Source organism: Mustela nigripes, chromosome 7, assembly GCF_022355385.1.
Source record: "Mustela nigripes isolate SB6536 chromosome 7, MUSNIG.SB6536, whole genome shotgun sequence".
NCBI classification, from domain to species: domain Eukaryota; kingdom Metazoa; phylum Chordata; class Mammalia; order Carnivora; family Mustelidae; genus Mustela; species Mustela nigripes.
In genome coordinates, this window is record NC_081563.1 from 57440312 (window position 1) to 57460859 (window position 20548).

General features: G+C 46.2%; 1 protein-coding gene across 2 annotated transcripts in view; it reads left to right on the top strand.

The window, feature by feature from the left end:
• SPRED2 (sprouty related EVH1 domain containing 2) overlaps positions 1–20548 on the top strand; it is a 116569-nt gene that overhangs the window by 89004 nt on the left and 7017 nt on the right. For both annotated transcript variants that reach the window (XM_059405960.1, XM_059405961.1), the window contains 2 exons: positions 5543–5711; positions 7822–7886. In XM_059405960.1, coding sequence (XP_059261943.1) covers positions 5543–5711; positions 7822–7886 — 234 coding nt within the window. The remainder of the gene's footprint in view (positions 1–5542; positions 5712–7821; positions 7887–20548) is intronic.

Below are 20548 nucleotides of genomic sequence, written 5' to 3' on the forward strand. Positions count from 1 at the left end.
GTTATTTGTTGCTATTGCACAAGGATTGTGTGCCTCATCCTCTCTTAACCAGCCCCCATACCCCATCATGTTTCTCAGTCACCCCGTTTCTCTTCCTGTCCCCTCTATGTTCTGTGACTCTACACTTCTAGACTTTTATATGCCCTTGAACTGAAATCACACACCCATATACCCATTTGTGCTTCTCCATCTCTCTACCCCTCACACTCTGGGAAATTCTAGACTCTTCTTCTCGGTGGTACTTAACCCCAATCCCCTCTGCCTTGTCCCACAATACACATACACACACCGTTTGGGGATGCTGTGACTGCTCCTTGGGCCTCCAAGCTTTCATAACACAGCACTCCTGCCCCACTGGAGGGTATGGACCCTCGTAGGGAGCCTGCAGGTGGGGTAGGTTGTTGAAGGACCCCCTCTCGCAAGTGGTGGAATGGTGAGGAGAGGGTGGAGGTCATTTTTGGATGGATGGTATCAGAGTTCCTAGTATTCCAATTAGGACAAGAAATGCTTTTTCTGATAGAAAACTAGTGTTATCACTAGTTTCTCCAGTGTAGTACAGTTCCAGAATTTAGCACATTGGTTCTTGTTATTATTTGAATTGTATGTTGAAGCCTATGAATAGAGTTACCATTGTTTCCATGGGAAAAATCTGTTCCAGACATTCAATCAGAAATTGTTATTTAGATTTTTTTTTTTAAGTTGGGGACGATGAAGTTTTCCTGAGAAATTATATGTAAATGTAAAATGTCTGAGTTGAATCATTTTAGATAAACTAGAGACGTTTACTCCTTAAATCCCATGAGAAACCACCCTACGAAGATGAACCCCATCCTGTAAAAGGTTGGTCATCCTTGCGTTGTACATGAGCAGGTCTGTGAGGTCTGTGAGCGTATGTGCCCGCTTGTGGGAGTTCCAACAGCTAACGCTCTTTGAACGGCAATTTGGCAGGGCATTCATTTTAAGTGTACATACTTCTTAACTTGTCGGTTTCATATTTAAACCCCAGCCTGTAGTGATAGACTTGCACACAAAGATTTAAAGAAAGCAGTGGTTCTTAAACATTTTTGGTCTCAGGATTCCTTTACACTCAAAAAATGTATTGAGGATTGGAAAAGGCTTTTCGTTTTGTGAGTTATAGCTACTTATTTTTACCATATTGGAAATTAAAACTGAAATTTTAAAAATTATTTATGACAAGTCACCATATGATATTTTCCCGAACAAAAATAATTGGAGAAAATAGAACCATTGCTTTATATTTTTGCGAATCTCTTTAATATCTGGCTTAATAGAAAAATAACTGGATTCTAATATCTCCTCCTGCTTTCAAGCTGTTGCAGTTTGGTGTTTTGGTTGAAGTATATGGGGAGAATCCAGCTTCACACAGAGAAGTAGTTCAAAAGGGGAGAAAAATATTAATAGACTTTTCAGGTAATTGTAGATGTACCCCACCAAAACTCAGCTTATAGTAGTTTCTGAAATGTGCGATCCAAATCCACATGAATGAACTTTTCATACCCTGTTAACGTTAAATCTGCTGGCTTATCTTTCACCTTGAGTGGACCTTTTACTCATTCCTAATTTTTTTTAACATCATGTCATTTGAAAAAGAATGGTTTACTGAGTTCAGCAGATCTTAGAAACATTGATACATTTAATCCTGCAGTGTCAAAAAAAGTCACATTTCATAACCTCACCACTAATATCATTAGAAAAGTTAAGTATTGGGAAGCTATCCAAAATTCTGATTTCACTGGAAAGTTCAGATTTTATTATTGGCAGCAAATACCTCCAGTTGTTTTCTTTGAAGTGACAGGCTTGCTGTGTTCATTTTCAAGAAAGTATTTGCCAAATTCTGGGTCCGAATAACCATAGTCCATCTGCTGGTGGTTTTTTCAAGTGAGCCTGGTGATCTGTGGAAAAGGCAGTCCATTCAAGTCACAACTGAAACAGTTGAACGAGTACTTTTCCTTGAGACAGTCGTCATTCTTCCATATGCAGCAGAAGTGGACAGGCTGTGAGAAGTGCCCCTCCCTCTCCATCTGTGCATTTGACATTTGACATGCACTATGACATCTCTTCATATACTTAAGCCAGAGCAACGTAGGACAGTAGATTGAAGGCAAAAGCAGATAGGAAAGTCCCGTTATATGCACATTCCACTGCAGCACATGGGATTAAAGCTCTGTGTTTAAGGGGCAAGACTTAATACTTGTTAACTGCTTCATCAAGGACAGTCTGACATAAAACTGGCCTCTTCCATGTGGCCTATGTGGCAGTGACGAAACCAGTGATTTGTGTAGACGTTGGTGCCGCTGCACTGCCTCTGTATGTGAACGGCACACAGCACCAAGGTTTTCCTGGCTGTGCCTTCTGCACCCTCATCAGAAATGGCAACACAAGGAAAAGGCAAAAACTGCCTATGTGATCATAGTTTGTTTTGTTTTGTTTTTTTAAGATTTTATTTGTTCATTTGAGAGAGAGCAAGAGTGAATGAGAGAAAACGAGTGAGAGAGGAGAGGCAGAGGGAGGAGACTGACTCCCCACGGAACAGGGAGGGAGCCAGACCCAGGGCTCAATCCCAGGATCCCGAGATCATGACCTGAGCCAAAGGCAGCCGCCTAACCGACAGGCACCCCTATGTGAAAATTGTTTTGCCACCCTGGATCCCCTGAAGCGAGGAGGGAGTAAGTGGGAGGGCTCCCAAGAGCTCGCAAAACAAAATTTGAGTACAAGTATAAAGATGTTCATTGCAGCACTGTCTCTAAAAGCGACTGATCAGAAATCACCTGAACGCCCCTCAGTGCCGAAAATGGCTGAGTAATTCTAACGTATCCGTACTGAGCCATGAAATGAAACTCCTTCCTTTCCTGTATCTGTCTCTAAGATGTGTTCTCAAGGAAAATAAAGGCAAGTTGCAGAGCCAGTTATAGATGTGGCCACATTTAAAAACACTCACACAGAAGCTTAGGTGTGTGTATAAGGAAGCCGCAGGAAGGGACCTGGCTCTGTGTCCCCCATCCTGACAGCAGCTGACTCTAGAAGTGGAGAAGCATTGAGAGTGGGGAAGGACAGGTGAGCCAGAATGAATCCTTCATGTATTTGTGTAGATTTACTTAAATCTTTGAAAATATGCATTTCTGGTATGGATTCTTTTAAAGCTTCCAATGAGAACATTTAATGACCTTTTTTTCTCCCCATGCATTTCATTTAAAAAGATAATCTGTTTAAAGCCTTTCTCAAGGTTTAAGTTAAGCCAGACTTCACTAGAGGGTTTATACCTGTGAAGATGAAAACACCTGAACTTTCTCATTGTTGTCATTAAACCTAGATACGTAGTGATGTTATTTTGTTTAACAGGACATAAAGAGATGGTACTGAGCCCTTTTCCCTCACTTATTTTAGGTAGCTGAGCTTTTCTAAGAATTTTATAACTTCTCTAAGAAAACTTGCCACTGTGAGAATCTTAAATGTGGAAAACATCAACCAAAGACTAATTTTTTTCCATCCTAAAAACATGGAGAGGGACACCTGATGGTTCAGTCCGTAGTACACGAGACTCTTGATCTCGGGGTCATGAGTTCAAGCCCCTACGTTGGAGCAAAGTTGACTTTCAAAAAATATGGAGAAACTGGAAGTCTTTGTTTTTATAAATAGTTTATTCTGAGGCTTTGAATTGAGACTATTAAATTCTAAAATAGATAACATTTGTTAGTTAAAGCCTTGGTTATTTGGATTTCCCCAATTTGGAATGGGGCTGGGCTGACATTTAATCATTGCACTATTCTTAGAGAAAAGTGGCCATAATAAGCAATTTAATCATAAATAGAACTGTGCGAGGGGACCGTTGTCTTCTTTCAATACAACGGGATAAAGTGAACTGCTGTGGACTCCATTTGATATACCAATGTGACTAGTGCACTCCGTTTATTAAGTCAGAGACCAATTATTAGGCAGCACTTAATTTCTGTTTGCTTAGATGCATTCTTGAAACTTCTATGCATTTAAAGTTCTCTGATTTGAACTTACACTGATTTAGGCAGGGCTTTACTCTTGCCCTTCGCTTAATCTAAAATTAATAAGATCTTATTTTGTTAAATGTGGAGCTTTGCCAGAACAAGGTGGAAGCTATTAAAACTTAGCAGAATGATCTTGGTATAGCTAATGAAGCCATAGGAATGAATATGGTCGCTATTTTGGAGATTTTTATGAATAAAGCATGACGTCTACATTCACATGAGGGCAGTGCTGCTTTGATGGTATAATCTTAGGTCCTGGTATCTTTGTCACCAACAGCACTGTGCTGGCCATACTGTTATTTTGTAATGTATCTTGGTCTTCTGCAGCCTGGTTAGGGGCACAGGGCTAACGCACATGACACTGTTAGAAAATACTGTGAAATCAAGTACCAAATTGTGAAGGTCACAGTAAGAATGGGAGTGAAAGTAGAATGTGATGGTGGGAAAATAGTATGACCTTGTTAAGTTTCTCATTCAGTGTTTTCCAAGCACGTTGGTGTCTGTGTTATTTCCATTTTAAAGATGAAAAGACCAAGGGTCTGAAACAATCAGCTCCAAGTCACAGCTTAGTAAAAGGCACTTCTGGGACAAGATCACTAAAAACTTGGAGATTGTTTGCATAATCCAGATAAAAGTTTAATAGACTAGGGTGGGAGCAACTGATATGAGGTGGATCTAGAAGATGTTGAAGCAAACATGGACCTGGTGGTCGATAATATAGGATAGAGGGAAAGCACCAGAGACAGAGACAGCCACAGAGATTTTGAGCTGGGAGCATGAACAGAGAAGGGTTGGCATTGCTAGATGTGGAAAATTGGCAGAAATTTCAGAACAGGTTAGTTAATTTTTTCAACATGTTGCATGTGTGGTCTCTGGGAAATAGCCATCATGACAGAGGAGGGAAGGTTGAGAGCCATTAGAACAAAGGCCCTGACATAGTAGCAGTAAAGCTGAAACAGAGCAAAGCCCCAAGACCTGGGCCATCAGCATAGAAACCGCCTTCACCCTACCCCCACTGCCCCCTCCCCATCAGGGGTGGGAGGAATTAAAATGACTGAGAACCAGGATGGTTAAGAAGTACAGTGAGGGGGCGCCTGGGTGGTTCAGTGGGTTAAAGCCTCTGCCTCCGGCTCAGGTCATGATCCCGGGGTCCTGGGATCGAGCCCCACACCAGGTTCTCTGCTCAGTGGGGAGACTGCTTCACCTCCCCCCACCCCCTCCTTGCCTCTCCCGTAACTTGAAATCTCTGTCAAATAAATAAATAAATAAATCTTAAAAAAAAAAAGAAGAAGAAGTATAGTGAGGATCACCAAAGGCCAGCCAGGCAGGGTCAACAAAGAGCAATGGTCCATGAGGCAAGCAAAGGCTTCCTTTAAGATGGGGAGACTCATAGATACAAGAAGGCAGGGACGGAGGGTTTTCATTAGTTGCCATTAATGATGGATGTTTCCTGGTTGGGATTTTGGTAACCAGACACCATCCCGACTCCATAAGTAACCAGCCTCTGTGTTTCAATCCTTCAGGTGGTATTGGAATGCTATGTAAGAAAGGACTTGGTCTACACCAAAGCCAACCCAACCTTTCATCATTGGAAGGTCGACAATAGGAAGTTTGGACTTACTTTCCAAAGCCCAGCTGATGCTCGAGCCTTTGACAGGGGAGTGAGGAAAGCAATCGAGGACCTTATAGAAGGTATCACGTCTTGTCACTGTGCTCTTAGGGGGACAGTGGGAATGTTCCGAGGCCTTTTTTATTCCAGTTGTCTGCCATCCTGTATTTGTGGTTTACCAAGTGACAATGCAGGGGAAAAGGAGATAGGTTTCAGAGTACGGGGTGATCCCAGTTGGTTTTTAGACTCTGCTCCGAAAAGGTAAGTTCTGGACTTCCATGTCAGTGACTTTTTGACAGAGTTCACCTTTCCCTGACTGTTGAAATGGCTTTGGTGTGATCCGTGTTGACTTAGAAATGGAGAGTGACTCTAATAGGCCCTGAAGGTGCCAGGCCTTCCCACTGCCTTCCTGTAACGAGAGCTCAGGGTGTTTGCACGGAAAGGGAAGGGGATCTCCTGGAGCCCTGGTTGGGGTTAGGCCTTAAGTCTGTGGGTGAGTGGGTAGGAGACATTGGGTTGCATTTGACCATGACCTGGAAGGCTCTTGCGCATTCCATTCTCATAGGCTTTTCTAGGGTCCACACATGCAAACGCACAAGTTCTCCACACATTAAGTTATCCATTTGAAGAATTAAAGGTGCCACAGCCCGGGCCCTGTTAGAAAAGAAAGAATCAAGCAAGGCATGTGTTAACCAAATTCAGAATTTGGGGAGATTGATTAATAAGAATGGGTTGCTGCATTTAAGAACTAAAGTGTTCTGAAGTCCTTTTCTTCTTTGTGGGTTTGGGGGAGAGCAGAAAGCAAATCTTACTAAGAAAACTTGGTCAACGTCAGTAGTAAGACAATTCAAGCTAGAACCTGGGTCTGTTCACTACAACCATGTGCTGTCCAAAAAGATATTAAACACCTGTGTTCACATTATGGGTCTGACCTAAGGTGGCAGATGCTTAAAATGTTATCATACATAGCTTTTAAATAATTACAAAGAAAATAGCTCCGATATTATTGATAGAATTGTGTGCCATATGTCCAGATAGTCACTGAAGCTGAACAAATGTGACTTAGAATTTTTTTCTCTGTATATTATCTACCTAGCTGTTTTCTGTCAAATTTTCATCAAACATCAGTTGATTAGAAATATTGAACTAGCTGAGGAAACTCCTGAAAGATCGGTAGTAATTGAGCAGAGGACATTTTTTTTCTCCTCCAATCCCTCATAGAAATTTAAACAGTTCTCATTCCTTTCAGTGCAGTTCTCTTAATTTCAGTTTTATGGAATAGCAAAATATTTTCTAAATGCACATTTTTAAAGATCTAACCAAGAAAAGGAGATGGAGAAGAAATTTCCCTGTTGGTATACCTAGATCACTTACGCAGATTTAAATATGTTTTTCCTTTTGACCATTAACAGTATCTGTTAAGATGGGCCACCCAGTATCGGGTACTGTTAGGGGAAAAGGAAGAAGTTACATGGATATGCATACCAGAAGGAAGAAAGAGATGAACACGTAAATAAATCGAACCCTACAGGCCCAAATCATTCCATGATGGAATAAACTGGGTTTTCAGGCATGAGCCCAAATTTTAGCCTGCAGAAATGGAAACTTCACTGGTGGCCCAACATTGCAAGAGAAAACCTCTTTGCATGGGTGTCAGCTTAGAAGGCAGCTCCCCCAATCTGGTTTTTTTGAGTCTAGTGTCTGCATTTCAGAACAAGAGGTGACCATGCAAGCCATTTCGTCAAACCCTCTTTTTGGCAGATGAAAAGATGGGGAAAGTAAGTCCAGTTTTCATGGAGATTGTGGTGGATTCCTGCTGGGGTGCCACTGGCAGAGGCTGCCCGAGGTGCGCGTGCTGGCGAGCTATGGGCAGCACCCCCCCGCCATCCCCTCTGAGGTGCCGCTCTGGGTGCTGCTTCTCTAGTTGCCTGGGCAGAAGTTTGAAGGATTGAGAACAACAGTAGACAGATTTAATTTAAGGAATAACATCCTAGCTAGAGTCAGTTGAAGAGGAATAAATTAAAAACATTTAATTCCCAGGTTATGTATTTCTGTTGATGACTCACATTCAAAAGAAATGGAATGTGGTTTTGTTAAAATATATTGTTTAAATGATTGACTTTGACTTATCATCTTTGGAAATGCGTCTTACTACCTTTCTTTTTTTCTTTTTTCTTTTTTTAATCTTTTTAGGCTCAACCACATCATCTTCCACCATCCATAATGAAGCAGAGCTTGGCGATGATGACGTCTTCACAGTAAGCTCCCTTTGCCCTTTGCTTTCCAGATTAGTTAGTGAATAATCGAGGGAGGCTCTGTCTAAGGGTGTAGGAGACACTTCGCAGTCTGGTATTTGCTGTCGCCATTGGGATTCCATGAGGAAGAGCTGTCCCCAATCTGTCCAAGGTTCTCATGCAGGCTTCCCTCAGATCCAGGGTCAACGACCAGTTCTCTGGTTTGCCTGAGACTTCCTAGTTTTAACAGTAAGAGTCCCCCCTGGTCTGCAAGACACCTGGTCACCCTACTCAGAGTCTTGTGTTAACCCCTCCTTGGCACCCTGGGGAAAGTCAGAATAGCCTTTCTGAGTAGGAATTAAACATCTGATAAGAAAGGTCTGAAGGCTGAGTGGAGCTGAGGCCCACATATGCAAAGACAGGAAAGGGCTTGGATAGTCTGACACAGCTTGAGTTAATGGGATATAACTGGAGACCTAATGATTTCTCAGCTTGCTTCTGCACTGAAGTCCTGTGCTTCTAGACATTAATTAACAAATAGTCCATTGCAGGCCTGCGGTATGCTTAGTGCAGATGGCTTAGTGCAGCGAGAAAGCTGTAGGGCAGCATTTTCAAACTCTTTGTCTTGACCCACAGTAAGAAATACATTTACATTGTAACATACGATACAAACGCACATCTGTAGACACCTGAAACCAGATCATACTTCATGTTCTGCATTCTGTTTCTTTTTTTCTCTTCCATTTCATTTCCTTCCACTTTTTATTACAAGACTTCTAAAGCACCATAGGAAAATCAGAAGAAGAGCACAGTGAAAACCTAGATTCAGCCGTTGAGACATTCTTCCCCATTTGCTTTATCTGTACACATGTGTATGCACGCACACTTGTGGTTTCAGTTTTGGTTCTGGCCAATCCAGTGAAAAGTAAGTCACCTCAGGGCTTTAATTCTATTAATACTTCAGCATGCATCTTCTAGAAATAAGGCATCCTCTTACAAAGCATATCATTACTATACCTAGAAAAACTAATAGGAATGTTGTAATAATCATCTGATAGTTCCTTCCTAGTTCCTGACTTACCCCAAGAGTATCTTTCATTAGATCTTTTTATTTCATATTTTTAAATATTGGCTGCAGCCCTTTAAACATGTTTCCCAGCGCGCTCATCATGAGAATACAGAGGCGTGTAAAGCATGCCTCAACCCCTCATGGAGATAACAGGATGGTTTGGATTGACCCGTGGAAGGGCCCTGACTGTGGAAAGTATTCTTGTCCAGGGTACTTTACAGGCAGGGACCTGGGGGGTCAGAGAACACCTCTAGGAGGGGAGGCTGACCTGTTTCTCAGTGGCCTCTGAACCCTACTCAGGAAGGGGCTTCAAAGCTGGGCAGCATGCGGGAAGGCAGAAGCAGGGATGTGTGTGGTGAATTGCTTGAGGGCTATGGACCCCAGCCTGAGGGGACCCGAGCATGCATAGCTGGGGGTGTCAGGAAATGAATTCAGTTGTCTTTCCATTGAGCGCCTGGTGTGTGCTGGGACTCTGAACCGGCTTCCTATAGTGCTCCGAGCAGACCCTCTCAACAGTTGGCATGTTACTTACATCTGTTCCTTTGTCACGTTTTTTTCAAGAGACAAACAACAGCAGGCAGGTTAAAAGGTGGCTTCCTGTGCTCCAGAGCTAAACTGTCAATTCGCAGCTGCTTCCCAGCTACCTGCCAGAAGTGATTTATAGAATCGCGAGAGGGCAAGAGGGAAAGGGGTGATGGAAGCCAGCATCCCTCCGAGTTTCATCCCCTAATCCACAGGGGCTCGACTTGCTACGCTAGGGTGGTGCCGGATGCCCAGGAGGAGGTGTGGAAACAGCAGGGCTGTTTCCAGACACTCAGCAGAGAAGTAGCTCCAGGGAACTGCATTCCAGGCAGGCCCTGGTGTCTGTCTGCCTTCATTCCATTTGTTTACAAACAAGGGCCTATTAATAACAGCAGCTCCCTTCCCGGGCAGGCCTGGTCTTCAGTCCTTTGACTGTTAGGAACTCATCATCGGGAAGGCTGGGGAGGGTTGGGAAGGCTGGGGAGGGTCATCAGGGGCTTCCTACCTGGGTAAGTGAAACACCCAAAAGCCGAAGCCCAGGACAGGAGCGCCCTGTTGACTCCTTATAGAGTCTACAGCTTCCCAAAGCTTGTTGTATTCTAAAACTTTCACTGATAGGACAGACATTTAGAATTTGGAACTCATTTATTACAGATAGAGTATACATGGCAAGAAGACCTTCTAAACAACTTACGGATGGCTCAGAACCATGAGGGCTTTCTGGGAGAAGAGCGTGTGTATGGGTCTAACCTGAGGAACCAGAAGGTTATCTCTGCTGCTAGAGCCAGGGGTTTCCCTCTGCTGCAGGGGATTCCTTGGCATAGAAAGAGCACAGGCTCTGTGGACAGAAAGAGCACAGTATACTGTGGACAGTATACTGATGTGTGTTGTGTTGGGAAATAAAGTTGGGGAAGAAAGACCCGACTCCCCCTGGAGCCATTGGGCACTCACCAAGCGTGGGCTGTCCCTGCTCACACTTCCCCCGCTCTCCTGCTTATCCCTCAAACCAGCTTGTCCTCCTGGACAAGGATTGTGAAACCGTGCTGTAATTCCTCAGAGGAAAATTAACGTCCTGCTTGGCATGTGCATGAGTGCACACATATGTGCATACATACACGCATGCATACCCTGCCCGTGCATCTGTGGCCACTCGCCAGCGCCCTTACCCTCTCGGGGTCCCCCTGCCTCTCCGTTCCCTTCCACTGCCACCAGCATAGACTCCCGATGAGTGACTGCTCTGTTTTTCTGAGTTTGGGCTGTTGATTCATTCATGTATCCTTTTTCTCCCTCCCATCGCTTACAGCTGTTTTGTCTCCTTTAAAATTCCAAAGTACTCTGTGGATGATTTCTGGCTTGCCATTTGAAAGCTTGCCCTTTTCTGTTTTTAAATTTTTTATTTGCCGAACGAATGAACCTTCATCTAATTAAAAACAGGACATCTCACTGGTACAGTCTCAGCAACCCTGTATAAAGCTTTGCTCTAAAAGGTGCTCAATAAAATGGGTGGTCTGAACCCCAGATACAGGGGCTGACAGTCATAGGTTTGCATATTTTATTCATTTGCCATATTGTTATGGAGGGAGCGATGCAAGGTTGGGTGATTTTGAGGGATGCTTCATTGTTTTTCTAGCTGTGTTTTCTGCTGAGTCTACAAATGGGAGCTGAGCTCCTAGCATTGTTGCTCACTGGAAGCTTTTGACTGCTCCTGTGGCTTCTTGCCCTCCCCCTTGCAACACAGTCTCATGCTGGCCCCCTCTGCTCATGGGGACCTCAGGTACAGTGACTGGTGCAGGTGAACACAAATCCCTACATGGCATGGCCGTGCCCTGCATTAAATATGCAGGTGTGAGACCTGAGACATTTGATAAAATTTGGAAGGTGAGTAATGCAAAAAATACAAAGCAACAACAACAAAAAAGGTTAGCATTCTATTTAACAGGATTTTTTCGTTTCTGGGAGACTTTCATTTTTGGGGAGACTTAAAAAGGACAGAATGGAAAGACCCTCGAGTCTGTTCTTTCTGTTGTACTTTTGTCTTGCAGAGAAGACACGTGCTTTGGCATATCCTGGAGGGGAGGCCCATTGTCAGCCTGAGATAGGAACAGTTTAGCTCCATGAATAAGCTGATCTGGTTTGCTCCCCAACTTTAGACTCACTTTCTCTGAGCTCCCTACAGTTGAAGACTCTGAGGCCAAAGGGTTCAGAGCCTACAAGAGGAGAAGTAGGAAAAATGGACCATAGAGAACTAGAAGGGCTCTGGGTTTTATGGCCATTTAATGAAGAATTTTCCCTAGTCCATAAGGTTGGGTCCATTAAAACCCAGTGGTTTATTTACTGCTGCCAAAGCCTATGATCACTTTTTAATTCTTATTAGAATCTTCATAGATAGACAAGGTTAATTTTAATGTGGTCTTGGGAGAATGCAGCTGTACGTATACATACTTCCAGAGCAGGCTGATCTAGAATCTGCGGTCAGGTGTTGCTGCTGCTTCAGCTGTCATTGTGCTGAGTGGCTGGATTCTGGCTCTAAAGCTTGGGGATTAGGGGAAATATTTGCATTATAGACAGATACTTGGGGGTGTATGAAATAGCTTAAGTCTTCTTCCATAATAAGTCCTGACATAATATCTAAATCTGCAAATCGGGGAACGGTCATATATAACCACATGGCATTGGAAACAATGGAGAGAGGCACCAGAAGAAGCTAACCACAAGAACTGGAAGAGTATTTTCTGTCTGGTGCCCGAGCATCGATGGGGAGGGGCAAAACTGCTGCTGGAGACAGGAAATGATACATGTGTGCTGATTTTTTTAAAAGAAAGAGTGCCGGGTTTTTCTCGGAGCAGGGCCAGGGGCTCAAGGGAGAAGGCGGAATGGAGAGACACCCTAGTCCCGGTGATCCTGGTCCCCCCACATTGGGGGTTTAAAAACGTAAAGAGACACAATACACGTTGAGGTCTGCGGCTGGAGGTGTGCGTCTTTTTTCTCTGCCTGGTGCTAGGAAGCAGTGTGTCCACCATGCAGGTAATTAGCTGGAAATGTTTGGCTTGCGGGGAGGCGAGGTTAGCTATAGACATGCCAGCTCCTTAGAATTACAGGTCTTAGAATTGGAAGGGATTTTGAGTTCCTATCACATGAGCCAGCCTGCTTCCTCTGCCAAATGAAATAGGATTCACCTCATTTTATAGCCGCAGTTGTGGAAGCGGCTGAGAGTCGACTGGGTGACTTACTGAGGATCCCAGGGCCAGTTCATAGTGGAGGAGCTGTGAACACCCTCCTCCAGCCCCTCCAGGCCACCACGGCTATTTTTCTCTTCCTCTGTTGCATAATTATATTTATGATATTTCAGCTGTTCTATTTTTTCAACAACAATCAAATAGAGGCATTATATTTTGGGGTTCTCTGGGACCCAAATTGGACAAGGGAGCAAAAAGAGGATAAATATATGAGCCATGGCCTGCGTGGCCCATTCATGGGACAGACTGGGAGCCTCCTGAGTGTTGCCGCCCAGAGGTCTCCAGAATAGCAAGTCAAAGCTTAACCAGAGGAAAGCCTCCCCTATATAAGGTCTTGATTTTTTCCCCCTGCCTTCTAGGTTTTTACTCCCACCACCTAGGTATTGTTTCTGGATTTGGGCAGTCCTCCTCAGCAGCCCTTAGTGCCTAAAGGCATCCATCCTGTGTAATGAGATCACTCCTCCCCTGTGCACCCAGAATGGGATTAACGTGTATACCCTCAGCTTGGGCTTGGCCGAATGGAGAGGAGCAATCGCGTCATTTTGCGTGGGTCTGAATTCTCGCCTAGAAACCAGCAGAAGAAGGCTGGTATTTGGATTTCGTTTGGCATTTCATCAGACTTAAGGAAGGTAGCCCTCCTTCGCCGAGGAAAAATGTCCTGTCTTTTAGAACACCATCCGCTTCCAGCCATGGTTTGCCTAGACTAGAAAACTTGGTCCTTCCTCGTGCCCTACGCTTGAACCCTTGACATCCTGTTTACTACAAGCTGCATTTTATTACTTTCTGGCTATTCAGAGCAGTTGTCCCTAATGACCTCCCAGGCACCGCCCAGCCACCCCAGGTGTTTTGTAAACCGTGGCTACAGCAAGTATTTGAAACCAAAGTACTGAGAAGCAATTTGTTTTGTCCTAGATGGGCTTTTGAGGATTTGCAAGTTGTGCTTGTTTTCATTCCTGAGTTAAGGAGGAAAATGATGAATTCATTGCATTTTGTAGTTACCAAGGCTTCATGGGGTGGGGGGAGTACAGGACGCCACGTTTCCCTTTTCTTGAAGTTTTTTTTCCACCTACTCCATCCCAGCAGATGTTAAGACTGAAGGCAAATCTAATTCTGTATTGAGTGGGGTTCATTTACTGATCTTCTAAGACGTGGTGGGTGACCTCCGAGTGTGTGGAGTTTGGAAGCTAGGGAGAAGAGGCCTGCATTCCAGACTTAACTTCTGCTAGTAGTAAACTCTGATCGCAGAATCTCGTGAAGGCAAATGTATTTCCTCCGAGCCTCTGTTTGCCACCCCTGGGGAGGGGAAGGAGAGGTGCCGTGGTGTGGGGCTGCCCCTGGCACGGGCCCTGGGTTTTCACGTATGTGACCGCACGCAGGCCTCACAGCCACCCGCCCTGTGAGCCACATAGTGAGGCTTCTCTGTCTGCAGAGAAAATCAGCGAGGCTCCCTACCCTGCCCACCCAGAATGCAAACTTCCCATCTGCCTGCTGCCTTTCAGAGAGTTTTAAGAAAAGGAAATGTTTATTCCGTAAGTTTCTACCTATTAGATAAGCCAGATTCCCTTCATTGCAAAGTAGGTTCCTAACCAATAGCCTCTCCCAGGAGTGCCTGAGCTCCAGACTACTTCACTAAGGCCTGAGGTTCCCGGCATCTCCGCTGGGAAGCCCCTGTCTCTCTTAGGTGATAAGTGACCCAAATGTTTTCTGTTGTCTCTTCCTTTGCAGTCAAGGGATTGGGCAGAGTGAGATGGAGAGAGGCTTTGGAAAAGAGAACATAGGTTCAGAATGTTAGCTACTTCTATAGAGCTTAGCCAGTGAAGCTGATGAGTATTGTGGCTGATTAAGAAAAGCACATATGTGGTGGAGGGGCATCTGTGTGCTATGTGGTGGACCCCGGGAAGTGGCATCCCAAACTGCTGCTGGCCAAGGCCCAGCCCTATACGGGGTGGCTGGAAGGTCTCAGAAGATGGGTGGGAGTCACTTGGTCTTCCAAATGAGATGAAGTATCAAGCTCACACTGCGTAGTTAGGGGAGGATCTTTTTATTCCAGACAAACTACCTACAGTGGCTAAATTAAAGCAATTAATACACCCTAAGCTCAAACAAAAGCTTTGAAATGCTCTAGGTTTCAGGAAGCCCAAAGGCATTTTGCTGGCCCTCCCACTTGTGTCTGTTTTCATTTACATGCGTCTCCTCTCATCTTTTTAAGCTGTGGCTGGCAGGACACTAGTCTTTCCATTTTCTTCCTTCCCATAGAGCACATATTCAGGGATACCTGAAACCCCGCCTCCCTGCTCCCAGCCCCTTGGCCCTTCCCAGGAAGCCAAGCTGGGGGTATATCAGAGTCCTCTCCTTTTGTAATAAAATTTCACCTAACTTGAGAATTTAGAAACCTAAGACTTTTTTTTTTCAATGAGTGGGAATTTGGTTTTTGTTGTTTTCCTCACAATGAAAGAATGCCCACTTTATCCTCTGGGTTCCAGAGAGCAGAATGTCCTAGAGTCTAGGGACAAAGTCGGCTCTTTCCCTGTTTCTGCAGCTGCCTCGTAGACCCACACTGCCTGCTGGCTGGGGCCATGTAAGAGCCCGTGTGTGTACATACTTTTTTAAAAAAAAAAAAAAGGAGAAAAGCCCTTGCAATGGAAAGAAGGTCAAATATTGCGTTGGTTGCATCAGCTGTTGAGATCTATTTTGGTGGCGGATTGCAGTAAAAATAATACAAATTGTGGTCATAACTACTAGGTAGCCTCCTTTAAAAATGTAAAGTAGCAGCATCTGCAGACAAGGCAGGAATTCTACTTAATCAATCTGAAGGAATCCTGTAGCGGCCCCCTTCCCTCCCCCCGCCCCCTGCAATCAGGGAGGCAACAGTCTTGGTCAAACCCCTTGGACGGCTAATGTTCTTAAGAGGAGAGGGGAGGGTTACACATGCCCCCGCGCCCAGCTCCCTCAGACCTTGGAGATCACTCAGTGCTTCTCCCTTGTTTTACACACAAGGAAACTGCGGCCTTGGGAAGTTAAACAGCTTGTGCAAGACACCTGGCCTAACCTGGCATCACTTCTCTTTATATGGTGCAGTTGGTGTTGAATGGCGCTATGTGATTTCTGGGTGAGACAGCCTGGCTCCTTAAGCATTTCTTACCTTTATTTTTCTAGGCCTCGCTTAAAACACGTTGGCCTCTTAACCTCCTGGCGTTGTCCCTCCTTGCACTTGGCTCCTTACAGTGTGTGTTTCCTTCTGTCAGCTCGTGTGTGTCTTGGGACACAGGGATGATGAAGTGACTGTCCTTGTTTGCCTTCCTTTTTTTTCTTTTTTTAAGATTTTATTTATGTATTTGACAGAGCGGGGTGGGGGGTGCGGCAGAGGAAGAGGGAGAAGCAGGCTCCCCGAAGAGGGGCTTGATCCCAGGACCCTGAGATCATGACCTGAGCTTAATGACTGAGCCACCCAGGCGCCTTTGTCTGCCTTCCTGAAGGTGGGGTTCATCCCATTTGTTTCTCTCCCCAAGACAGAGAAGGAAATTGCCAGTTGCCAGCCTCCTCTCGGTCGCTGATAAGGAGTAGAATGCTCCAGGTGCCTCTTTAGTAGTCCCAAGTGTCCTTGAAAGAACAGCCCGGGGTACATCTGTCCTCTCTGTCCTCTCCCATAAGCAGCGTTTACTGCTGCTGCTGCCTCTGCCTTTGCCATCCTTTTGGAAGAACAGAGAACCAACAGGAAAACTCAAGGGGAGCTGAAGGGATGCACAGAGCCTTGAAAACACTTGTTTCACTTTGAAATGCAGAGTCTGACCCACCCTGAATGCCCCAAAAAGCCGTTGGTCAACAGCCAGGATTCCATCCCAGGATGGGTCATTGAAGCAGACTGCCTCCTCAGCTGCTCTGGCTTCTTGGTGCTTTCCCTCCTCCCTTCCTTGAGCTTCCCTTGATCAAAGAGGTCAGCCTTCCAAATGAAGAAGGCTCTTTCCAGACCCAGGGCATGCGAACAGATGCGTACGCTTCAGGAACTTCCAGATAAACCCAAGAAAAGGGAAGAATGGCTGAGGTTCCAAGACTGAGAAATGCTGTCTTATAAAATATGCCCGTGCAGAAGGGAGCCAGCCACAGGTTTAAAGTGAGACTTGGCTCTTCTCTCCTTTCCCCGTTCATTCTGGTTTCCACACAAACCAGGCAGCCTCAGTGAAGTATCTTTTGTACTTTGGATTGTGATTATTGTCAGATAGCGTGACATTAAAGTCACTTAGAAGAAAAGTTCTGTATCAAGTTTTGAAGCTCTGATATGTTTCTCTCCTTCGTTGTTAAATTCTAGGGAATTACAAGAAATATCTGAACTCTCAAAATAAGTACAGTTTATGTCTGCAGAGTCTGGCCCTTGGAAGCTTGCTCTTTCTGAAGAATTTTATTAGATGTTCACTGGTTACCTCGCACCTCCTTTTCTCTTCATCTGAGGCTTGGTCTGGGTTTCCCACCCATCTGGGATGGAAACCACGTGGCCTTGCCCCTGCCACATCACCCCCTGCATGTCTGAGCCCACATCCCACCAAGCACTTGGCCCAAACCCGGGGAAGGAATGAGTGCCGTAATCCAAGTGCATTCTATCAGGCCACTCGTGTCTCTATTTTCTTAATTCTCAGGTTGGCAGTGGCCACTTTTCCGTCTTCGTACCCTCTGATCCTTGCTCCCACCCTCCCCTCACTCCTCTCACCTTCCTGTTCCGTCTAGGCTCTTCTTAACCAAAGTCTTGTCTCAGCGTTCTCCCCTGTTAGAGGGTTTCAGCACCAGGCCACACAGAGCTTGTTACCTTCAACAGAATCACACAACTTTTAATTAGAGGATGATTTCCTGAGCTGAGACCTTGTCATTTCACATTAGAACACTCTGTCGAGTTTCTGTTGTTCGATGCCCCCTGTCAGCTTGCAAACTTCTCCATTGGACAGCTTTTGAATAATGGGCATGGACATTGAGCCAGAGTCCAGCCCAAAGCCAGAGGCAAGATTTTTCAGAAGCAAATCTGCAGGTGGTGGGGTTCTGCTTGCTGAGTCCCATCACACAGGAGCTCCCGCCAGTCAGCAGCCAAGCTGGCCCTCGCCGTCCATGGGGGTGCAGTGCTGAAGGCTCCCTGTCCCTGGATGTGGGGAGGCCTGTTGTGGAAGCCTCTGCCTCTGTTCTGCTTGAGTACAACCCCTGCAGAGCACAGGGAGTTTAAAACACAGCCAGAGTATTTTCAAGGTGAAGGTGACACTATCAGATTGGTTGGTCGGTTGATGTCATTCACTTGTGCAAGCATATAACAGACGTTCAGAATCTGGCGCGCGTGTGTGTGCGTGTGTGCGTGTGTGTGTGTGTGTGTGTGTGGCGCTTTGGTGGGCTGCTTTTCTCCAGCATGTGTGGAAACCACAAGCAGCGTTGTGGGAGAGTCAGTTCTGCAGGACCTGTGGAGAGGGTGCCTGGCTGGCCCAGTCTGTAGAGCCTGTGACTCTTGATCTCAGGATCATGAGTTTGAGCCCCGCATTGGGCATCAAGATTACTTAATTTAAATTAAAAAAAAAAAAAAGGTACATGTGGATAAAAGGTTTTTCCCCCTTGTTTCTTTGAGGTGCCCTGAAAGTACATTGCTTATGTTTGTAGGTCACACTCACTGCCTGCAAGGGCTGATACTCTAGATCTGGAATAAGCCACAGCTGTAGGGCAGACTGTCTTGTGCTCTCCTTGCCAGAGTCCAGACAGACCCCCAGCAGTCTGGGCACGGACTTCAGCTCTGCCTGCAGGAGGCCGTGAACTGTGGACATGCTTCAAAGCTTTCTGGCCCTCTTGCTCCCTGTACAAATCTGTCATTAGACGAGGAGATACTCATCTAATGAGCTCTGCTCAGTCTCACGTTTTCTGATAGTGTCCAGGGAGCTTTGCACTGGACTGTGCAGCGGGCAGAGGCTGCTCGGGGTTCACGAGGTAGGACGGCTGCATCAGAGGTGGCACTGCTGGTTGGCTGATGAGCACCAGGAAAACACGGTGTGCCTCATGGCTCAGAATGACTTTCTCCACATTGTTAACCTGGACATAGGTCACAGGAAATAGGGTGGAGGAGGGCGAACAGATGATTAACACGGAACTGGCCGCGATGCAGAGTGCATATCACAGTGTTCCATACACAGGTAGCTTCTGTCCAGAGAGAGGACTGCCATGTGTGGTGCTGCTTAAGAGTTTAACCCTTGAGATTTGACTCACGCTGAAGGGCCCCCACCTACTCACTCAGGAAGTATTTATTGAGATCTTTAGAAACCTCTGTATCATGACACGTCATCCCCTTATCTCCTAGGTTTGCCTAAAGCAGGGTGCACCTTTTTACTTGGAGGGATTGTGCTTAAGTTAATCTCAGCAAAACCCCTCTGAGGGCAGGCATCGGAAAGGGCTGGTAGGGGCTAGAAGCAGCAGTGCTGTGAATGGACTCCCCGCACCCACCCCCCTCCCCGAGCATGATCAGGGCTGCATTTCCATCCAGCTCTGCAGTGGCTGCCTGCCCTGGTCGGGCCAGCAGGACCCTGCCTGGCTTGGAGTCTGTCGTCCTATGTGTGAATCGGAGCCAGCACTCTGCCTGCGTCTGCGTACCAGCCCCCTACCCACTCCCACCCCCGAACAAGCCGGGGCCTGGCAGACAGCCAGAGATAGGGACGAACTCTTGGCTTAATTCTGTCTGATCTACAACCACCCGTGTGTGAAAAGAGGGAGGTAGTCAGTACCTCTGAAGATGGGAAGAAAGAGCAGGTGAGAGGTGGGAAGACAGGACAGAGTTTGGGAGAAGGTAAGCATTCCTGTGTATCCATTTGGTTGCTTTCAGTTATTGGGATTTGAGGGGTAAATAGCAATTCTTCCCTAAGTCCTGAAGTACTGAGGGGGAGAAAAGAAAGGAAATGCATGAAGAGTGATGATACCTGTCCTGGCCCACGTCTGCAGGAAGCAGACAGCTCAGGTGGGAAGACACAACGATTGGACAGACCCGCCCTGCCAAAGCGCAGGGGCGCTGATCTCCACAGCCTCCCACAGTGGGGTGGGCTCTTGGCCTCCAAGAGGACCACACCGTCCCCAGAATGGATGCCGGCATGTGCTGTTTGCCAGTTGGGTGGCTCCCAAGAGGCCGAGAAGTAGCAGACTCTGTGTGCCCAGTTCCACTGCACTGCTGTGGAGAGGAATGAGGAGAGGCAGAGTATGCTGTGGGCAGGACTGCCAAGGCGGGGGAGAGCAGAAGTGAGGGGGAAGTGTGCCCCAGTGATGAAGCCAACACATACTGGCTGAAGTTCCCAAGGCAATATGCTTACACCTTGGGGACAGCCTAAGGTAGATCAGGATTCAGGCTTGACGAGATCCAGAAGCTCAGATGGCGTCTATGGGGGTGGCTGCCCTGGTTTGGCTTCACATCCTCCTCAGAAGGTTCTTTCCTTGTACCCTCACCAGGATTCCAGGCTTCTAGGACCCTTAGATCTTAACTACCAAGATTAAGACAATATCTTTTCTGACCTCTCCATGAAAAATCTTTGTATTACGTCAGAAAGGACTATGAAGGGTGCCTGGGTGGCTCAGTGGATTGGGCCTCTGCCTTCGGCTCGGGTCGTTGTCTCAGGGTCCTGGGATCGAGCCCCGCATTGGGCTCTCTGCTCAGCGGTGAGCCTGCTTCCCGCTCTCTCTGCCTGCCTGCTTGTGATCTCTCTCTCTCTCTGTCAAATGAATGAATAAAATCTTTTTAAAAAAAGAAAGGACCGGGGCGCCTGGGTGGCTCAGTGGGTTAAGCCGCTGCCTTCGGCTCAGGTCATGATCTCAGGGTCCTGGGATCGAGTCCCACATCAGGCTCCCTGCTGAGCAGAGAGCCC